Below are 19,543 nucleotides of genomic sequence, written 5' to 3' on the forward strand. Positions count from 1 at the left end.
GTCAGGACACATCAGATGGATAGTGGTTCTCAACCCCCATGCACATTAGAATTCCCAGGATGCCTTTAAAACAAGATATTCTGATATCATTGTTTTGGTAGTTTGAATTGACTTTTATTTACTTATTTTTTAGATTTGTTGTGGACTGTTTTTGAAGTCTTTATTGAATTTGTTACAATATTGCTTCTGTTTCTTATGTTTTGGTTCTTTGGCTGCAAGGCATGTGGGACCCTAGCTTCCTGACCAGAGATGGAACCTGTACTGCCTGCATTGGAAGGCGAAGTCTTAACAAACGGACTACCAGGGAAGTCCCTGAATTGACTTTTAGACACTTTGGTTCCTCCACTGGTAGGAATATCATTGTTGCTGTTATTGTTTATGAAGGAATATTTGTTTTTTGAACTTTTACTGAACCAAAGATCATAGCTCAAGAAGTTCAGGCCCTTTCTGAAGAGTTTGTGTGAGGATAATGAGAGGACATGCCCTTCAAAGAGGTTGTTTCTTTTGTGGGAGATTCAATAGGAAAATAGCTGGGCCTCCTTTTGATAAATAGTTTTAGGACAGTTGAAGCTGCTGAAATACAGTAGCTGCTCCTCTTGGGGAGGTAGCCATCTTTTTTTCTTTTCCTTAAGTTTTATTGAAATATAGTTGATTTGTACAGCAAAGTGACTCAGACACACACGCACACGCACACACACGCTCGCACACCCGCACACAAACACTTTGTTCTTTAGCCACAGTCATGTCTAACTCTTTTGTGACTCCATGGACTATAGCCTGCCAGGCTCCTCTGTCCTTGGGATTTCCCAGGCAAGAATACAGAAGTGGGTTGTCATTTATATATGAATGTATAATATATTCTTTTTCATATTCTTTTCCATTATGGTTTGCCATAGAATATTGAATATAGTTCCCTGCACTATACAGTAGGACCTTATTATTTATACAACCTATATATCTGGTTTGCAACTGCTAATCCCAGGCTCCCAGTCCTTCCCTCCCCTACCAACCCTCCTCTTTGGCAACCTCAAATCTGTTCTCTATATTTGTGGGTCTGTTTTTGTTTCATAGATGTGTTGATTTGTATTGTATTTTAGATTTCACATACAAGTGATAGCATATGGTATTTGTCTTTCTGATTTGCTTTGCTTAGTATGATAATCTCTAGTTGCATCCATGTTGCTGCAAATGGTGTTATTTCATTCTTTATTTTGGCTGAGTAATATTCCATTATATATATGTATAATGGGATTTTGCACCAATATATGTAATGGAATATGTCACATTTTCTTTATATGTTCATCTGTCGACAGACATCTAGGTGGTTTCCATGTCTTGGCTGTTGTGAATAGTGCTGCTATGAACACAGGGGTACAAGTATCTTTTTAAATTATAGTTTTGTCTGAATATATGCCCAAGAGTGGGATTACTGAATCATATGGCAACTCTATGTTGGAGGAGGTAACCAACTGAATGACCAAAGGCTTAGGTGAGGCAAGTGGAATTCTTGTGGGTTATGTGAATGTGAGTTAAGTAGGAAGTTCAGAGAATGATCCAGACAGTGGTTTTTCAAGCAAAAGAAGATGTGAAATAATAAAGCAGGCAGTGGCAGAGCTTTTCTTCCTTGCTCTTAGCGCTGACTCTACCTAAGGCTGTCCTTTTCTCCCTCTGGATATACAGTATCCGTCGTGTCTCTCCATCTCCGTTTTCTCTCTCCTCCAATCAAAAGCCAGCTCTGGAAAACCAGTGAACTCTAAGCTATCATGGTAGAAGACAGAACAGTACTTCGTATTCCTCATGTTCTTCTTGCAAGTTTCCTTGGCACTTCTCCCATTGAGTGGTAACATCTGTGTCCTCTCCTCTTGAGCTTGCATGGATATTTTTGGCTGCCTCAAACAATAGAGTATAGTAGAAGTGATACCATGTGAGTCCTGACACTAGATAAAAAATACCATGTAGGGGGACTTCCCTGGTGGTCCAATGGTTAAGATTCCCAGTATAAGGGATGTGGGTTCCATCCCTGGTAAGAGAACTAAACCCGGCATGCCATGAGAAATGGACAAAAAATAAGAAAAAATAAAACAAAAAGCAAAAAACCTATACATATGTATACCATGTCCTTCTCCTTTTTTCTTTGGGGACACTCAGTCTTAGAATCCAGCTGCTACTCTATAAGAAAGCTTAAATAGGTCTGTGAAGAGAGCCCAGATGGAGAGACCCTATAGAGGTGTAGTCAACAGCTGGCTGAGGTCTCCTCCAAGAACCAGGGTTAACCACCAAATACGTGAGAGCAGACACTTTTAGCTGCTTTCAACCCCAAGCCATATCAATAACCTCAGATATGCAGATGACACCACCCTTATGGCAAAAAGTGAAGAGGAACTAAAAAGCCTCTTGATGAAAGTGAAAGAGGAGAGTGAAAAAGTTGGCTTCAAACTCAACATTCAAAAAACTAAGATCATGGCATCTGGTCCCATCACCTCATAGGAAATAGATGGGGAGACAGTGGAAACAGTGTCAGACTTTATTTTTTTGGGCTCCAAAATCACTGCAGATGGTGATTGCAGCCATGAAATTAAAAGACACTTACTCCTTGGAAGGAAAGTTATGACCAACCTAGACAGCATATTAAAAAGCAGAGACATTACTTTGCCAACAAAGGTCTGTCTAGTCAAGGCTATGGTTTTTCCAGTGGTCATGTATGGATGTGAGAGTTGGACTGTGAAGAAAGCTGAGCACCGAAAAATTGATGCTTTTGAACTGTGGTGTTGGAGAAGACTCTTGAGAGTTCCTTGGACTGCAAGGAAATCCAACCAGTCCATCCTAAAGGAGATCAGTCCTGGGTGTTCATTGGAAGGACTGATGCTGAAGCTGAAACTCCAGTACTTTGGCCACCTCATGCGAAGAGCTGACTCATTTGAAAAGACCCTGATGCTGGGAGGGATTGGAGGCAGGAGGAGAAGGGGACAACAGAGGACGAGATGGCTGGATGGCATCACTGACTCGATGGGCATGAGTTTGAATAAACTCCGGGAGTTGGTGATGGACAGGGAGGCCTGGCGTGCTGCGATTCATGGGGTTACAAAGAGTCGGACACGACTGAGCGATTGAACTGAACTGAACTGAACTGAACCTCTAATTCTTGGTTACGGCCCAAACATTGGGAAATACAGATAGGTAGCCTCTTTGAATTTCTGATTCATTTAATTTGGCTCTCTACTCCAATAATACCTCCTTGGAGAGGACTTCCCTCACTACCTTTGTTTGAAATGGTATTTTTTTAAAAATTATTTTCTATCCCCTTTCTTTTTCCTTCATAGCAATAATCTGATAAAAATATATATGGTTGATTTTCTATGCCTCTCATATTGGAATGTAAACTCCATCATGATAGAGACATTGGTTCTTAGAAAAGAGAGTTGGTTCTTTTTTCCATTGGTTCTTGGAAAAATCCACATATTGGATATCTGTGCAATAATTATTTGTGAAATGAATAAAATTTGACAATTATACCACCAGTTCATTCTTCCAGAATCATGTCAGACATGATATGTTAAGCTATCCCAGCACTTTTTGCCCTAGAGCTTAGATTATGCTGTGGAGTAACTCACAACATAATCATGCCTTACTAAGTAAAATTTTGGCATGTTTATTCTTACTGTTGTTATTATTTGGGTGTGTCCAACCAGATACTAGGTGCTCCCCTGGGTCATAGATTAATAGTTTCATACTATTTTTGGTACATGGTAGAAGTACAAAAAGTCCTTGATTTGTGATAAGCTTTAGATCAATGCTTTGGCAAGGTAGCTGTTGTTCACTCAGTCATGTCCAACTCTTTGTGATACCATGGACTGCAGCACGCCAGGTATCCCTGTCTTTCACCATCTCCTGGAGCTTGCTCAAACCCATGTCCTTTGAGTCAGTCATGCCATCCAACCATTGTATGCTCTGTTATCCCCTTCTTCTCCTGCCTTTAATCTTTCCCAACATCAGGGTCTTTTCCAGTGAGTCAACTCTGCATCAGGTAGCCAAAGTATTGGAGATTCAGCCTCAGTATCAGTCCTTCCAATGAATATTCAGGACTGATTTCCTTTAGGATGGACTGATTTGATCTCCCTTCAGGCCCAGGGACTCTCAAGAGTCTTCTCCAGCACCACAGTTCAAAAGCATCAATTCTTCAGTGCTCAGCCTTCTTTATGGTCCAACTCTCACATCCATACATGACTGCTGGAAAAAGCATATTTTTGACTATACAGATTTTTGTTGGCAAAGTAATGCCTCTGGTTTTTAATATGCTGTCTATGTTGGTCATAGCTTTTCTTCCAAGGAGCAAGTGTCTTTTAATTTCATGGCTGCAGTCACCATCTGCAGTGATTTTAGAGCCCAAGAAAATAAAGTTTCTCACTGTCTCCATTGTTTCCCCATCTATTTGCCATGAAGTGAAGAGACCGGATGCCATGATCTTAGTCTTTTGAACTTAGTTTTTTGAGTTTGAAGCCAACTTTTTCACTTTCCTCTTTCACTTTCATCAAGAGGCTTTTTAGTTCTTCACTTTCTGCCATAACGGTGATATCATCTGCATATCTGAGGTTATTGATATTTCTCCTGGCCATCTTAACTCCAGCTTGTGCTTCATCCAGCCCACCATTTCACATGATGGACCCTGGCAGGCTACAGTCCATAGGGTTGCAAAGAGTCAGACACAACTGAGTGACTAAGCATAGCACAGCACTCTGCGTATAAGTTAAATAAGCAGGGTGACAATATATAGCTTTGATGTACTCCTATCCCAGTTTTGACCTAGTCTGTTGTTCGATGTCAAGTCTAACTTGGACATGCATACAGTTTTTTCACCTGCATACAGTTTTTTCAGGAGGCAGCTATTCTGCCTCAGGTCTGGTATTCCCATCTCTTTCAGAATTTTCCACAGTTTTTTGTGATCCACACTGTCAAAGGCTTTAGCATAGTCAATGAAGAAGTGGATGATTTTCTGGAAATCTCTTGCTTTTTCTATGATCCGACGGATGTTGGAAATTTGATCTCTGGTTCCTCTGCATTTTCTAAATCCAGCTTGTACATATGGAAGTTCTTGGCATATGTACTGTTGAAGTTTAACTTGGAGAATTTTGAGCATGATCTTGCTAGCATGTAAAATGAGTGTAATTGTGTCGTAGTTTGAACATTCTTTGGCATCTTCCTTCTTTAGGATTGTAATGAAAACTGACCTTTTCCAGTCCTGTGGCCACTGCTGAGTTTTACAAATTTGCTGGCATATTGAATGCAGCACTTTCACAGCATCATCTTTTAGGATTTGAAACAGCTCAGCTGGAATTCTATCACTTCCGCTAGCTTTGTTCATAGCGATGCTTCCTTAGGCCCGCTTGACTTCGCACTCTAGGATGTCTGTCTCTAGGTTAGTGATCACACTATCATGTTTATCTGGGTCATTGAAATCTTTTTTGTATAGTTCTGCATATTCTTGTCACCTCTTCTTAATATCTTCTGCTTCTGTTAGGTCCATACCATTTCTGTCCTTTATCGTGCTCATCTTTGCCTGAAATGTTCCCTTGGTATCTCTAATTTTCTTGAAGAGATCTTTAGTCTTTCCCATTCTATTGTTTCTCTCAATTTCTTTGCATTGTTCACTTAGGAATGTTTTATTATCTCTCCTTGCTATTCTTTGGAACTCTGCATTCAGATGAGCATATCTTTCCTTTTCTCCTTTGCCTTTGAGGTCTCTTCTTTTCTCAGCTATTTGTAAGTCCTCCTCAGACAATCATTTTCCCTGTTTGCATTCCTTTTTCTTGGGGATGGTCTTGATTACCACCTCCTGTACAATGTTACTAACCTCCCTCCATAGTTCTTCAGGCACTCTCTCTATCAGATATAATCCTTTGAATCTATTTGTCACTTCTACTGTATAACCATAAGGGATTTGATTTAGGTCATACCTGAATGGTCTAGTGGTTTTCCCTACTTTCTTCAATTTAAGTCTGAATTTGGCAATAAGGAGTTCATGATCTGAGCCACAGTCTGCTCCTGGTCTTGTTTTCACTGACTATAGAGCTTCTCCATCTTTGGCTGAGAAGAATATAATCAATCTCATTTAGGTATTGACAATCTGGTCATATCATGTGCAGAATCATCTCTTGTGTTGTTGGAAGAGGGTGTTTGCTATGACCAGTGCCTTCTCTTGGCAAAACACTGTTAGCCTTTGCCATGCTTCATTTTGTACTCCAAGGCCAAACTTGCCTGTTACTCTAGGGATCTCTTGACTTCCTACTTTTGCATTCCAGTTCCCTATGATGAAAAGGACGTCTTTTGGGGGTGTTAGTTCCAGAAGTTTTTGTAGGTCTTCATAAAACTGTTCAACTTCAGCTTCTTTGGCATTAGTGGCTAGGGCATAGACTTTGATTACTGTGATGTTGAATGGTTTGCCTTGGAAGCAAACTGAGATCATTCTGTCATTTTTGAGATTACACTCAAGTACTGAATTCTGTATTCTTTTGTTGTACAAAAGAGTCAACTCTTTTGTTGACTATGAGGGCTACTCCATTTCTTCTAAGGGATTCTTGCTCATAGTAGTAGGTATAATGGTCATCTGAATTAAATTGACCCATTCCCATCCATTTTAGCTCACTGATTCCTAAAATATCAGTATTCACTTTTGCTATCTCCTGTTTAACCACTTCCAATTTACCTTTACTCATGGACCTTGCATTCCAGGTTCCTGTGTGATGTTGTTCTTTACAGCATGGGTCTTTACTTTCACCACCAGACACATCCATAACTGGCCGTTGTTTCTGCTTTGGTTCTGCCACTTCATTCCATCTGGAGCTATGTCTCTGTTCTTCTCCAGTAGCATATTGGGCACATACTCACCTGAGAGTTCATCTTTCACTGCCCTATCTTTTTGCCTTTTCATACTGTTCATGGGGTTCTCAAGGCAAGAATGCTGAAGTGCTTTGCCATTCCCTTCTCCAGTGGTCCACGTTTTGTCAGAACTCTCCACCATGACCAGTCCATCTTGGGTGGCCCTACACAGCATGGCTCATGATTTCATTGAGTCAGACAAGGCCGTCAAGACGGTGGAGTAGAAGGACGTGTGCTCATTTTCTCCTGCCAGTGTCTGGGAGTCTCCGGTGGAGGTGTGTGTTGACAGTGGACTTCGCGGGGTCAGTGACACTGACTGCAACAGTCCTAGGAGGCGTGGTATGCTGGCAAGGTAGCAGGAGGACTAAATCAACATATAATCACAAGGCTTTCCAGGATATGCTGTGGATGATTTGCACCGTATCAGTTGAAGATATTAAGGACAGAAATGGTATGGACCTAACAGAAGCACAAGATATTAAGAAGAGGTGGCAAGAATACACAGAAGAACTAAAGAAGAAAAAAAAAACTAAAAAAGATCTCAGTGACCCAGATAACCACGATGGTGTGATCACTGACCTAGAGCCAGACATCCTGGAATGCAAAGTCAAGTGGGCCTTAGGAAGCGTCATTACAAACAAAGCTAGTGGAGGTGATGAAACACCAGTTGAGCTATTTCAAATCCTAAAAGATGATGCTGTGAACATGCTGCACTCAATATGCCAGCAAATTTGGAAAACTCAGCAGTGGCCACAGGACTGGAAAAGCTCAGTTTTCATTCCAATCCCAAAGAAAGGCAATGCAAAGAATGTTCAAACTACTGCACAATTGCACTCATCTCACATGCTAGTAAAGTAATGCTCAAAATTCTCCAAGCCAGGTTTCAACAGTACGTGAACCATGAACATCCAGATGTTCAAGCTGGATTTAGAAAAGGCAGAGGAACCAGAGATGAAATCGCCAACATCCACTGGATCATCAAAAAAGCACCGTAGTTCCAGAAAAACATCTACTTCTGTTTTATTGACTATGCCAAAGGCTTTGACTGTGTGGATCACAAAAAACTGGAAAATTCTTTGAGACATGGGAATAACAGACCACCATTTCTCTAACTGCTCCTGAGAAATCTGTATGCAGGTCAAGAAGCAATAGTTAGAACTGGACATGGAACAACAGACTGTTTCCAAGTTGGGAAAGGAGTACTTCAAGCCTGTATATTGTCACCCTGCTTATTTAACTTGTATACAGAGTACATCATGTGGAATGCCAGGCTGGATGAAGTACAAGCTGAAATCAAGATTATTGGGAGAAATATCGATAACCTCAGATATGCAGATGACACCACCCTTATGGCAGAAAGCAAAGAGGAACTAAAGAGTCTCTCGATGAAAGTGAAAGAGGAGAGTGAAAAAGTTGACTTAAAACTCAACATTCAGATCACCAGCCCAGGTTGGATGCATGAGACAAGTGCTCGGGCCTGGTGCACTGGGAAGACCCAGAGGGATCGGGTAGAGAGGGAGGTGGGAGGGGGGATCGGGATGGGGAATACATGTAAATCCATGGCTGATTCATGTCAGTGTATGACAAAAACCACTACAATATTGTAAAGTAATTAGCCTCCAACTAATAAAAATAAATGGGGGAAAAAAAACTCAACATTCAGACTGATGGCATCCAGTCCCATCACTTCATAGCAAATAGATGGGGAAATAATGGAAACAGTGAGAGACTTTATTTTTGGGGGCTCCAAAATCACTGCAGATGGTGACTGCAGCCATGAAATTAAAAGACAATTGCTCTTGGAAGAAAAGTTATGACCATCCTAGACAGCATATTAAAAAGCAGAGACATTACTTTGCTAACAAAGGTCTGTCTAGTCAAAGCTATGGTTTTTCCAGTGGTCATGTATGGATGTGAGAGTTGTACTATAAAGAAAGCTGAGCACCAAAGAATTGATGCTTTTGAACTGTGGTGTTGGAGAAGACTCTTGAGAGTCCCTTGGACTGCAAGGAGATCCAACCAGTCAATCCTAAAGGAAATCAGTCCTGAGTAATTCATTGGAAGGACTGATGCTGAAACTGAAACTCCAGTACTTTGGCCACTCTATGTGAAGAGCTGACTCATTTGAAAAAAACCCTGATGCTGGGAAAGACTGAGGGCAGGAGGAGAAGGGAATGACAGAGGATGAGACTGTTAGATGGCATCTCCAGCTCAATGGATGTGAGTTTGAGTAAACTCTGGGAGTTGGCGATGGTCAGGAAGGCCTGATGTGCTGCAGTCCATGGGGTCGCAAAGGGTCAGACGTGACTGAGTGACTGAACTGAACTGAACTGAGAAAGTCAGTTCTGGGACTTCCCTGGCAGTCCAGTGGTTAGGACTCTGTGATTCCACTGCAGGGGGCAGAGTTTTGGTCTCTGTTCAGGAAATAGGATCCTGCTTACCTTGCAGCCAAAAAAAAAAAAAGAAAAGAAAGTCAGTTGTGATTCCAGAGATTTTGGGTTACAATGTATTTTGTATGAAGCTCTGTATAATTTGAAAAGTGGACCTTTTTTCACCTATCCTGGCACAAAGTATTCAGACCTTTATTTGTATCATGTGTTTGGTATGATGTTGGTCAAATGGGAATTCTACAGGGCCAGGCCTAGAAGCAGGGTCAGGCTTGGGGCGAGGGAGAGGGTGGAATGGGAAAGTGACAGCTATAATGCATTGTTTCAGACTTGAGGATTAAAGAGTCCCTGCTAACAGATTTTGTTGGGAATGGGTGGTCTGTTTAGGAGAAATGAGATCTGGAATGATCTTCAACCTGGAAGGCCTGGACTTCCTGGGTGGATTTTGGGTCAAGACACTCAAAAGAAGCATCTTCGTTCAAAAGAAGCATTCGTGGTTCTCATCTGAGTGTCTCACTCATGCCAAGTGCTTTTAAGATAGGGGAGATACATCCTAATTGGTTATGAAGGCAGTCGTCTCTGATTTAGGGCATACATAGTTGAGAAGAACTTCTGCATTGTAAATGAGAGAGGAACACCATGTTTGGGAAGAGTCTCAGCCAAGGTGGTCGTCACACAGAGAGCCATCACTCACCTCTGTCACCAACCTACCCGTCAGTCAGAAACTACCTAAACTCTGAAAACAGAAAGATACCCCACTGGGAAGAGCTCAGATATTTAGGCACTGCTCCTCCGAGTCCTGCCTAAGCAAGTTGTAAGAAGATATGTGCACTGATGAAACCATCCTCTTCCCCGCAGAATTGTCTGAATGAAACCAGAAAAACGATCCATGGGAAGGCACTACCTGTGGCTGCAGCTGGCCTTTGAGCAGTTGGAGGAATGCTCTGTTAATTTCCTGAAACTAAGAGTTAGGTCTAGATTCCAATGCCTAGGCTCTGAGCAGTAGGTCATGGTAAGCTCAGTAAAAATTAAGCAGTGAATGCTGTGGAAATGAAGCAGTTGGTATTGAAACAAAAATTTGAAAGAGTTAAAATCTTTCAGTTTTTATCCTTTCTCCTGGACTGATTCTGGTGTGTGTAGGGAAATTGTAGGAGTGTTGAGGGAGAATCAGAATTGCCGTCCTGGGGATTTTTCCGAAATTGCTATAAATCTAGAAAATGCTATGTGGCAGAAATTTATTTAGGTTCAAGTAAATTGTCATTAAATTTGTTTTGCACAATTGAGGGAAAATTCAATGATGCCCTTTCCAATAAGGTCTTCTGTATGTTTTGAGGGAGGATAATTATGTTTGAGATTGACTAATTTTGAAAAGCCAATTCAAGGTGAATTTATCTTTTGATGCTCTTCACAGTGATTTCTGAAGCTTTTTGACACTGAAGCAAAAGAGGATGCAATGTTTCTTCAGCACACGAGACTTCCATCAGTGTGCTCCATCACATAGTCCAGTTTGTTTTTCAGAATTTCATAATAGAGGTTAATAGACAGATTAACCTGATGCCCTTGGGTCCTTTTCAGTTTTCTGGGTGTCCCTCCCTGGCTTTTGTGTTCTTCTGCTTACCTTAAAGAACTCACACCCATGAGTCTCCTTGGAGGATTTCCTACATTCTATTGGAGCCAACATAGATTTTATGATGCCCCAAAGTTTACACTAATCACCTTCCCTCCCCTGCCAAGCACTTAGCTTTTGACTATCTGTGCAGGAATCTGTATGCAGGTCAGGAAGCAACAGTTAGAACTGGACATGGAACAGCAGACTGGTTCCAAATAGGAAAAGGAGTACACCCTGCTTATTTAACTTACATGCAGAGTACATCATGAGAAACGCTGGGCTGGATGAAACAGAAGCTGGAATCAAGATTGCTGGGAGAAATATCAATAACCTCAGATATGCAGATGACACCACCCTTATGGCAGAAAGTGAAGAAGAACTAAAGAACCTCTTGATGAAAGTGAAAGAGGAGAGTGAAAAGGTTGGCTTAAAACTCAACATTCAGACTGATGGCATCCAGTCCTATCACTTCATGGCAAATAGATGGGGAAATAATGGAAACAGTGAGAGACTTTATTTTTGGGGGCTCCAAAATCACTGCAGATGGTGACTGCAGCCATGAAATTAAAAGACAATTGCTCTTGGAAGAGAAGTTATGACCAACCTAGACAGCATATTAAAAAGCAGAGACATTACTTTGCCAACAAAGGTCTGTCTAGTCAAAGCTATGGTTTTTCCAGTGGTCATGTATGGATGTGAGAGTTGTACTATAAAGAAAGCTGAGCACCAAAGAATTGATGCTTTTGAACTGTGGTGTTGGAGAAGACTCTTGAGAGTCCCTTGGACTGCAAGGAGATCCAACCAGTCCATCCTAAAGGAGATCAGTCCTGGGTGTTCATTGGAAGGACTGATGTTGAAGCTGAAACTCCAGTACTTTGGCCACTCTATGTGAAGAGCTGACTCATTTGAAAAGACCCTGATGCTGGGAAAGATTGAGGGCAGGAGGAGAAGAGGACGACAGAGGATGAGATGGTTGGATGGTATCACCGACTCAATGCAAATGAATTTGAGTAAACTCTGGGAGCTGGTGATGGTCAGGAAGGCCTGGCGTGCTGCAGTCCATGGGGTGCAAAGAGTCGGACATACTGAGTGACTGAACTGAACTGAGATGATCTGTGCAGGAATAGGAAAGCCAACTCTGAGGTGTTTTTTGTACTGTAGGGTGTACCAGGCTGAGAGTGGGTTGTCTGAATCCGGGCCTCTGCTTGACATCTTAGATTCCTGCTTCCTACTCTCTCCAGTGTTGGTCTAACCTAAGGGCACTTCCTAAATAAATCACTCACCTGTAAATCTCCATCTCAGTGTCAGCTTCTGGGGAAACTATTACCTTGCCCATAAGAGAATGTTGTGAGAATTGAATGAGGCAAATGCATGTAAAACTCTTATTGTTTGGTCACAATATATACTAAAAAATGTTAAATAGTATTATTATGGTTCTCACATTAGTGTTTTGGACTCTGATAGATTGATGCTGAGCTTAGGACATCAATTCATTGGTCTGAGCACAGTGAGGAAACACTGAAATAAGACTGCAAGAGTATGTGAAAGTGTATCTTAGCATCCCAAGGCCTCACCACTCTTGCTGCCAGTGCAAATGTAGGCTAAATGGGAGCAAGGGTAATCAGCAGTACAGAATTGCTGAGGAGAGAGTCCACCTTATTATTATTTTGTAAAAGATTAGTAAGACTAAGAGCTGGAAATTTCAAATGCTTGACCATTTACTATGACTATCTACTTTAAAAGAATTCTTTCCAATATATAAATTGAATGATACCTTAGTAGTGGTGGTCATGAGGTCCCAGCGTCCCAGTGAGGGTGAGACTGGTGGAGAAATCATAGTGGTCTGAACACTCTTCAACTTATGAATTAGGCAGTGTTGCTTAGTGATTCACCACCCAGACTGAAAAACTAAGTTTTATATTCATGTTCATATGATTCTATAGAATTCAAGAGTCACAAAGAATCTGAAAGTCTCAGAGACTCTTTGAACAATCTGTAGAATTTGTGCTGGTAAGTTACTTTTTCTTTAGACTCCATATGTGAAATAAAATTAGACAGCAACCATCTATGCAAATCCACAAGCTCTCTAGGAATTTATTTACTTACTTACTTATTTTTTTCTTTTTGGAGCAGAGAAAAGTTTATTGCAGGGCCAAACAAGGAGAACAGGTGGCTTGTGCTCAAAACCCCCAAACTCTCCAGACATACAGAGGTTTTGGAGGAAAGCCTTTTTTAATCCCTAGGGATATTTTTTTAAAGGCAGAAAATCAGAAATATTAGCATTCCAGGGGCTTTTGAGAAGTTATCTTGTCTTTTTGCCTTTCAAGAGGGTCAGATGACACAAAATGCCAAGGCCAGATGGGATTGACTCATTCTGACGCCTGACAACTTTCACCATCAGGAAAACTTCAGGTGGCTTCTCAGTTGGTTGGGGAGGCAAGCTCAGTTTTTCTTTCAAAAGACAGCCAGTCTCTTGGTTGCAACATAGCCTTTCAGATTCTTTATGATTCTTGAATTCTGCAGAATCATATCAACTTAGTGCTGGAGCAGGGAAGGACTTTTATCTTTGACTCCAATGTTCCTACACATGTCCCTCACCTCAGAAGACCTTGATTCTGTATGTCTGGAGCCAAACTGGGAATCTGGTTTTGGATATTGACCTCAGGGCACATGCAAAGAGGTCCACTGTAGTGCCTGGGAATGGGATTTGTTGTGGCCCTGTTGCCAGTGGAATGGGAGAGTGAAACGTGAGGGATGCTCTAGAACTCTGAGTAGCCATGGGAAGCAGAGGGCTGGTGCACACTTTACAGCACGGCGAGGTCTCCAAAGCAGTGCGGGGTCTGAGAAGCAGAAAGAAAGGGGTTTATTAGGTAACACCATTTGTGTAAGTCACACTCATGAAGCAGCACTCTGTGTAGGGATATCTGCACTTTTAAAGACATATATCAAACACAGTATAGGAGTGGATATTATGGAAGAAATGAAAGAAAGTATGGAAAATAAAGGAGACTGCTGAAGATGATAATGCCAAGCACTGAAGAACACTGAGGAGTCTGGTTAAGTAAACTCCTTCTTAACCTTTCCAAGCTTCAGGAAAAATTTAAAAAATGATTGAAGAGCAATAAATAGGAAAAAGCTTGATGTGTATCAGAGGCTCAGTCAAGTTTCACTTTAGGGTGAAAAGTGAAAGTTAGTTGCACAGTTGTGTCCAGTTCTTTTCCATTCCATGGACTGTAGCCTGCCTGGCTTCTCTGTCCATGGAATTCTCCAGGCAAGAGTACTGGAGTGGGTTGCTATTTCCTTCTCCAGGGGATCTTCCTGACCCAGGAATCGAACCCAGGTCTCTTGTATTGCAGGCAGATTCTTTACCAACTGAGCCACTAGGGAAGCCACCTTAGGGTGGTTTAGCCCTTATTCCATGGAGAGAAGGGTAGAACGGTGGGGACAATGTCTTCTTGGAAAGAGCTATACTCTTCCCTATCCTCCCACCATCTGCTTTTTCTCTTGCCATGACTCTTAATTTTCTAATTCTTTCATCACTGTCATGGAGCACTAAGAAGCCAAGTTGGCATATGGTTTAAGAGAAATGCAGGACAAGACATCTTTGTTCCCTTTTGTAACTTGCAGAGTTGTCTCTTCTCTTGGATTTCTCACCTGGGTATTTGATGTGCTGAGTACTAAGTGATAACTACATGCCAGGCACTGTGCCAAATCATCTCATTTAATCTGCACCAAAAACTCAATGAAATCCATTTCCACTTTTTTTAGACAACTACAGCTTAGAATGGTTGTGTGTCTCTTCACACAACAGTTGATCTTAACATTCCATAGGTATTATCCCTCCAACTGGGACTATTATGAATCATTGAATCAAAAGGATGTTTATTTTTATCAGATAGGGAGGGAACAAAAAAATGCCCAAACTTTGGTTGGCATCCATGCAGAGGGATATGACTCAAGTTCTTTCTCATTGATTGCCTGTAAGCAACATCTACAAGAATTTACCTCCTCTTTCCATAGGGCCACATTTGGGAATCACCCATTTCATCTACATTCTACTGGAAATACATGTCATGAAGATGTTCTGTTCCTGAAGCAACAGGAGTGAGTTGCTGGCAAGTCACTTCTTGTCTCCTAATGTTGTTTCTAACACGTTCATGTCTGTGCATGTACAACTTATGATTGATTTGTTTCTACCCAAGAGTTATCTGCTCCCAAATTATTTCCATATTTTGTAGACTGTAGTCTGTAGAAGTCTAACTGATGAGGCACCTGCACGTGAACCCAGTGAAAAATCTTGCATCTAAATGGCTTAAGTAAAAATATCCAACTTAAAGACACTAGCAGCACAGAGTGAGATTTACAAACGCAGCTGAAAGGAGAAACATGGCTTCTCCTGACAGGTCAGCAGGGTTGACACACCAATGCATTTCCATGGTGCATACATCATCTGCCTCCTAACTGGAAATTCAGTAGAGCAAAGTCTGTATCTGAAAATAAATTAAATCATGAGATATTGAATAATTTCATAAATTAGCACTTTGGAAGAAAGAGGTACATTCAAAGCTCATAATGCTTAATTCAACTTCCATGGATCTGATCAGTTCCTTCCTCCTTCTCTCTTTATTTTTTAAAATTATCTTTAGCCATTTTCCCCTTTATGTTGCTTCTTGATTACTTATACACAAACATATACACACAACACAGATACATTCTCCCTGGCTAACTTTTAACTGTACATCTTTTATGCAATAGTTATATTCCTCTAGAAAAGAGGAATTATTGCTACTTGCCCCCTAGCATCCAATTAAAGACACACCATATGTATTTCTCTAAGAAAAAGCCTGATAAATCAGCTTGCAGAAAAGGGTTCATTTCAGAAATACTGCACTTGTACATTTCCAAATTCAGAATTCACTTTGTTCTTTTCCCTCTGACTAGTAGAATTTATTCTGCTTAGCCAATGTCACAGTGATGAAAAACTGAACTTTGACAACTGATATACCATACAATGGAAGCAAGTGGGAAAAAAATCTTAGGAGCATAGAATTCTTGCTTGTGAATGTCTACAATGAAAATACTTGAGTTACTGCTAAACCAGTAAAATTTGTGGTTCCTAGAATGCTGATACAGGGTTGCTGAAATCCTTAACGGTTTGCCAGAAACTTAGACCAAGATTTTCTAGAGGGAAGACCTCACTGGCATGTATTAGATAAAAGGTGCCTGGTCTGGACCACCCACCTTTAAAAGGGTGTGCAAATGTATTGGAAACTGTCTTCTTCATGCAGTTATATTTTATAGTTGTTAACTCCTTTCATGGGGCATTTGCTACTCAGAAAATCCCCCTTGAGACCTCATTGGAGACCCTTCTTCCTTCTGAGATTGGGCAAACATACTACCTAGAAGTTCAGAGATTAATTTTAAATTTTTCCAAAGGCTTTCTCAGATCTGCTTCCAAAGAAGACTCTTCTTCATGAGTCCACCAATGAAAACTTTGACTTAATTGCTGGTAGAATTGCCCAAAATCAGATTAAAACAAATCCATTAGGGTGGAGATATTTTTGTTTTTTTCCAAAACTGTACCATGTCTAATGACATAACCATATTAGCCAAAATCAAAGAGCCAGACTCCTCATTTACATCATAGTATTACAATCTGCTGGCAGTACTAAAGACAAAGATGACAGTCATTCAAGCTGCTTTGTTCTTGAAGCACACATACCCCATGACCCAGCACCCTTAAAGCTTTGATAGTTCTTTTAAAAAGCAATGAAAATTATACACACAATAATGATAGTAGTCCTTAGAGAAAAAACAAACAAACAAAAAACTGGAGGCATTTTATAGCTAAACAATTTTATTGGCTTTTTGTGAAATAAAAAACAAAACAAAACAAACCACCATGGGTAAAGGCCATAATCAGCATCAACCAAATGAACCAGCCACTTGGTTACAGTAGCTGATAACACTAGTGGATATTATTGCTTATACCCCAGGTTCATTTACATGTCCATTACATTTTGGCAAGATTACAATCACATTGGAGCTTTGGTTGTATAAATTCAACTCTGACTATTCATTGAAAACTCGACTTCTATCATTCTATGATGGGATATATGCTGATTCTTCCTCTCATTCTGTCTCCTTTCTCCTTCCATTCATGACTTACAACCTACTGACCCAAAACTAAGGTAGATGCGTTTACAATCATCCCATCCTTCCCTACTCTAATGCCCAGTCCTTTGTCATGAGAGAGTGATAACATTTCTGGGCCTCTCCCAATTTTGCTAACTGGTATGTATCCACTGCCAGCAATAAGTGCTTATCTGTAATCTGGATAGATTTTCAAATATATTTGGTTGTTAACATTGGAGTTTGGGCTCAACTGTCTCTTTTCCAACTTCTGAAAGCTAGGAAAAACAAATCAACAGCTTTTAGTATCAGTAAATTGACCTCTGAACAGAATAAGCCCAAGCCTCCACCACACAACATCCCAAAACAGGTATGGAACTGTGGCCTTAAAATGCTCTGTGTGAGTGCTGTAACATTTTAATTTACAGAGAAGCAGTGATTGATGGCCTCTCAAAAGCCCCCCTGCTCAATACTTTCTATTTTAACACTGAAAACTCAGAATGACAAAGGGTCAGAACTCACAATAGCACCATTTCCTAGACTCTTGGAGTAAAATTCCCGTCTGCGTTGGAGAATGCAGTGACCTTAGACGACCCAGCCTCCAGCTCTGTGCCTTCACAGGCCCTCCCACTGAATTTCAGCAGGGGTGGGTGGTCTGCCTTGGTCTACTTCTGCAGCAACGTGAATTTTCCCTGGGAAGAGTTAAAAACATGGGTCTTACAAAGTGAAGTTGGCCGCAGGTGAGAGACCTGAGGAAGCCTGTTTCTGGTGGGGAGATGTGACAAGTCTGCAGATGAGGGGACAGAGTCCGGGGACCCTTACCCTTGCCCATCTCGATTCAAGTCAGTAGCAAAACTGCATGCAGAAACATGGCAAGATCAAGGAACACTGAGAGACGGACATCTTCATATAGCAATCCAAACACCAGCGCTCTTGTGGTATCTTTTGTATTCAGGTCCACCAGAGAGTTTGCCCTGGATAATGCTGGGATTTAATAAGCCCTTCTAATGATTATAAAGATTATCCTCTTAAATCTAGACATTTTAAACAACAGAAGATTTGATATCACTATATTTTACATGGCACATATAACCATATAATTACTAGCACTTACACAGTAAATATTGTAAATACAGATTCTTGGAGTTGACTTGGTAATTATACCGATGTTATTCGGCAGAACAAAGATGAAACACTCCCTAAATTGTACTTTGGGGAATTTCATTCCAACCCTTCACTTCATGACAAAAGGATATCCCTCTAATTAAGTAATAATGCTCGGTGGTTACGTGGGCAAAGAGAATCGCAGGGCGACTTCATGGTTAATGTGTGGCCTGTAAAATAAAGTAATACACAGTATTTTCATTTACAAGAGACCATATAAAAATATTTTCCAATTTGGAATTCGAAACATGAAAGCTGGATTTTTTTTTCCTTTGTATAAAAAGAAATGAGATAACAGACTAAAGTTTATTAAGCCTTCTAACAAAAAATATACATATAAGTTTAAGGAATGCAGTGAGCGTCAACTTCCCTTTTTGTCCAGGCTCATGGATGGTGAGCTTGTGCTTTGATCCCAACAAAGATAAATGCACAAAAGTGGAGGAAGATCAGTGCCTGAAACCTGAACTACATGTTATCTCTAAAAATAAGACTAATTTTACAGTAGTGCTTTTAAGAGTGGTGTGTCAGATTTCTGGTTTTTTTTCCTCTTCCGCCTCAGGCGACTGCTGGAGATGAATTCCAGAAGCACCACTTTCTTCTCGAGTGATGTTTATTTAGTGCAATGTCTTCCTTCTCTCTTTCCCTTTTCACGCGCTGGTAGTGGTCTTCTTCCTTCAGGTACCACACGGGAGGCCAGCGGTGCCTCTCAAAGTATTCCTGGTTGTCTGGGGAAGAAAAGATGCAGATGACGATACCTGCTAGGTTCTGTGCTTAGGCTTCTCTGAGACGATTATCATGTGCATCCTCTCAATTAACCAATGGGCAGGGATGCTGAGTAGGGCCAGTGGCAGATTATGACACTAAAGTTTCATAAAAGGTGGAATCACTTGCCTAACATTACACAGCTGGACACAGAGAGCCTGAACCCAGGTCCTTTTGCCTTCCCGGACAAGGGTGAACCAATAATCTCTGCTTGCTCTGCAGCAGGGCACCCTGAACAACCCCTCTCCCACCCATCTCCACACAAATCCCCCTAGCCATGAAGTTCTCCAGAGAGGATTTCCAACATACAATTCCTTGGGTCATGCACGTCACATGAATCTGTGACTGCCATGTGGCCACAAGCAATTCTCCATGAGCTGGGGGCTGTCCGTGTTCCTTCTCAATGGCAGTGAAGGGAAACCCTTCAGTCACAGGTGATGAGAACTGGACAGATGGGGACCACACAGCCTTACCTGCAGATTTTGATTTGATTTCCTTGCGGAACTTCGAACAAACACTGTTGTAGTTGGTGCAGATGTGGTGCAAACACCAGGCGGCCAACTGATGGGCATTGTGAAACTGCAGGGAAGTGACCAAAAGGGGGTCAGACCTCTAT

At 41.1% G+C, this 19,543-nt stretch overlaps 1 protein-coding gene and 1 pseudogene across 4 annotated transcripts in view; both read right to left on the bottom strand.

The window, feature by feature from the left end:
* The window catches only part of LOC122709216, a 62,641-nt pseudogene extending 44,808 nt beyond the window's left edge, over positions 1-17,833 (bottom strand).
* Positions 16,709-19,543, bottom strand: part of RHOBTB1 (Rho related BTB domain containing 1) — a 75,641-nt gene continuing 72,806 nt past the window's right edge. For all 4 annotated transcript variants that reach the window (XM_043925175.1, XM_043925173.1, XM_043925174.1 and 1 more), the window contains 2 exons: positions 19,401-19,506; positions 16,709-18,890 (listed from right to left, as the gene is read on the bottom strand). In XM_043925175.1, the coding sequence (XP_043781110.1) occupies positions 18,721-18,890; positions 19,401-19,506 (276 nt within the window). In that variant the 3' untranslated portion in view covers positions 16,709-18,720. The remainder of the gene's footprint in view (positions 18,891-19,400; positions 19,507-19,543) is intronic.

The sequence above is a fragment of the Cervus elaphus genome, chromosome 15, assembly GCF_910594005.1.
Source record: "Cervus elaphus chromosome 15, mCerEla1.1, whole genome shotgun sequence".
NCBI classification, from domain to species: domain Eukaryota; kingdom Metazoa; phylum Chordata; class Mammalia; order Artiodactyla; family Cervidae; genus Cervus; species Cervus elaphus.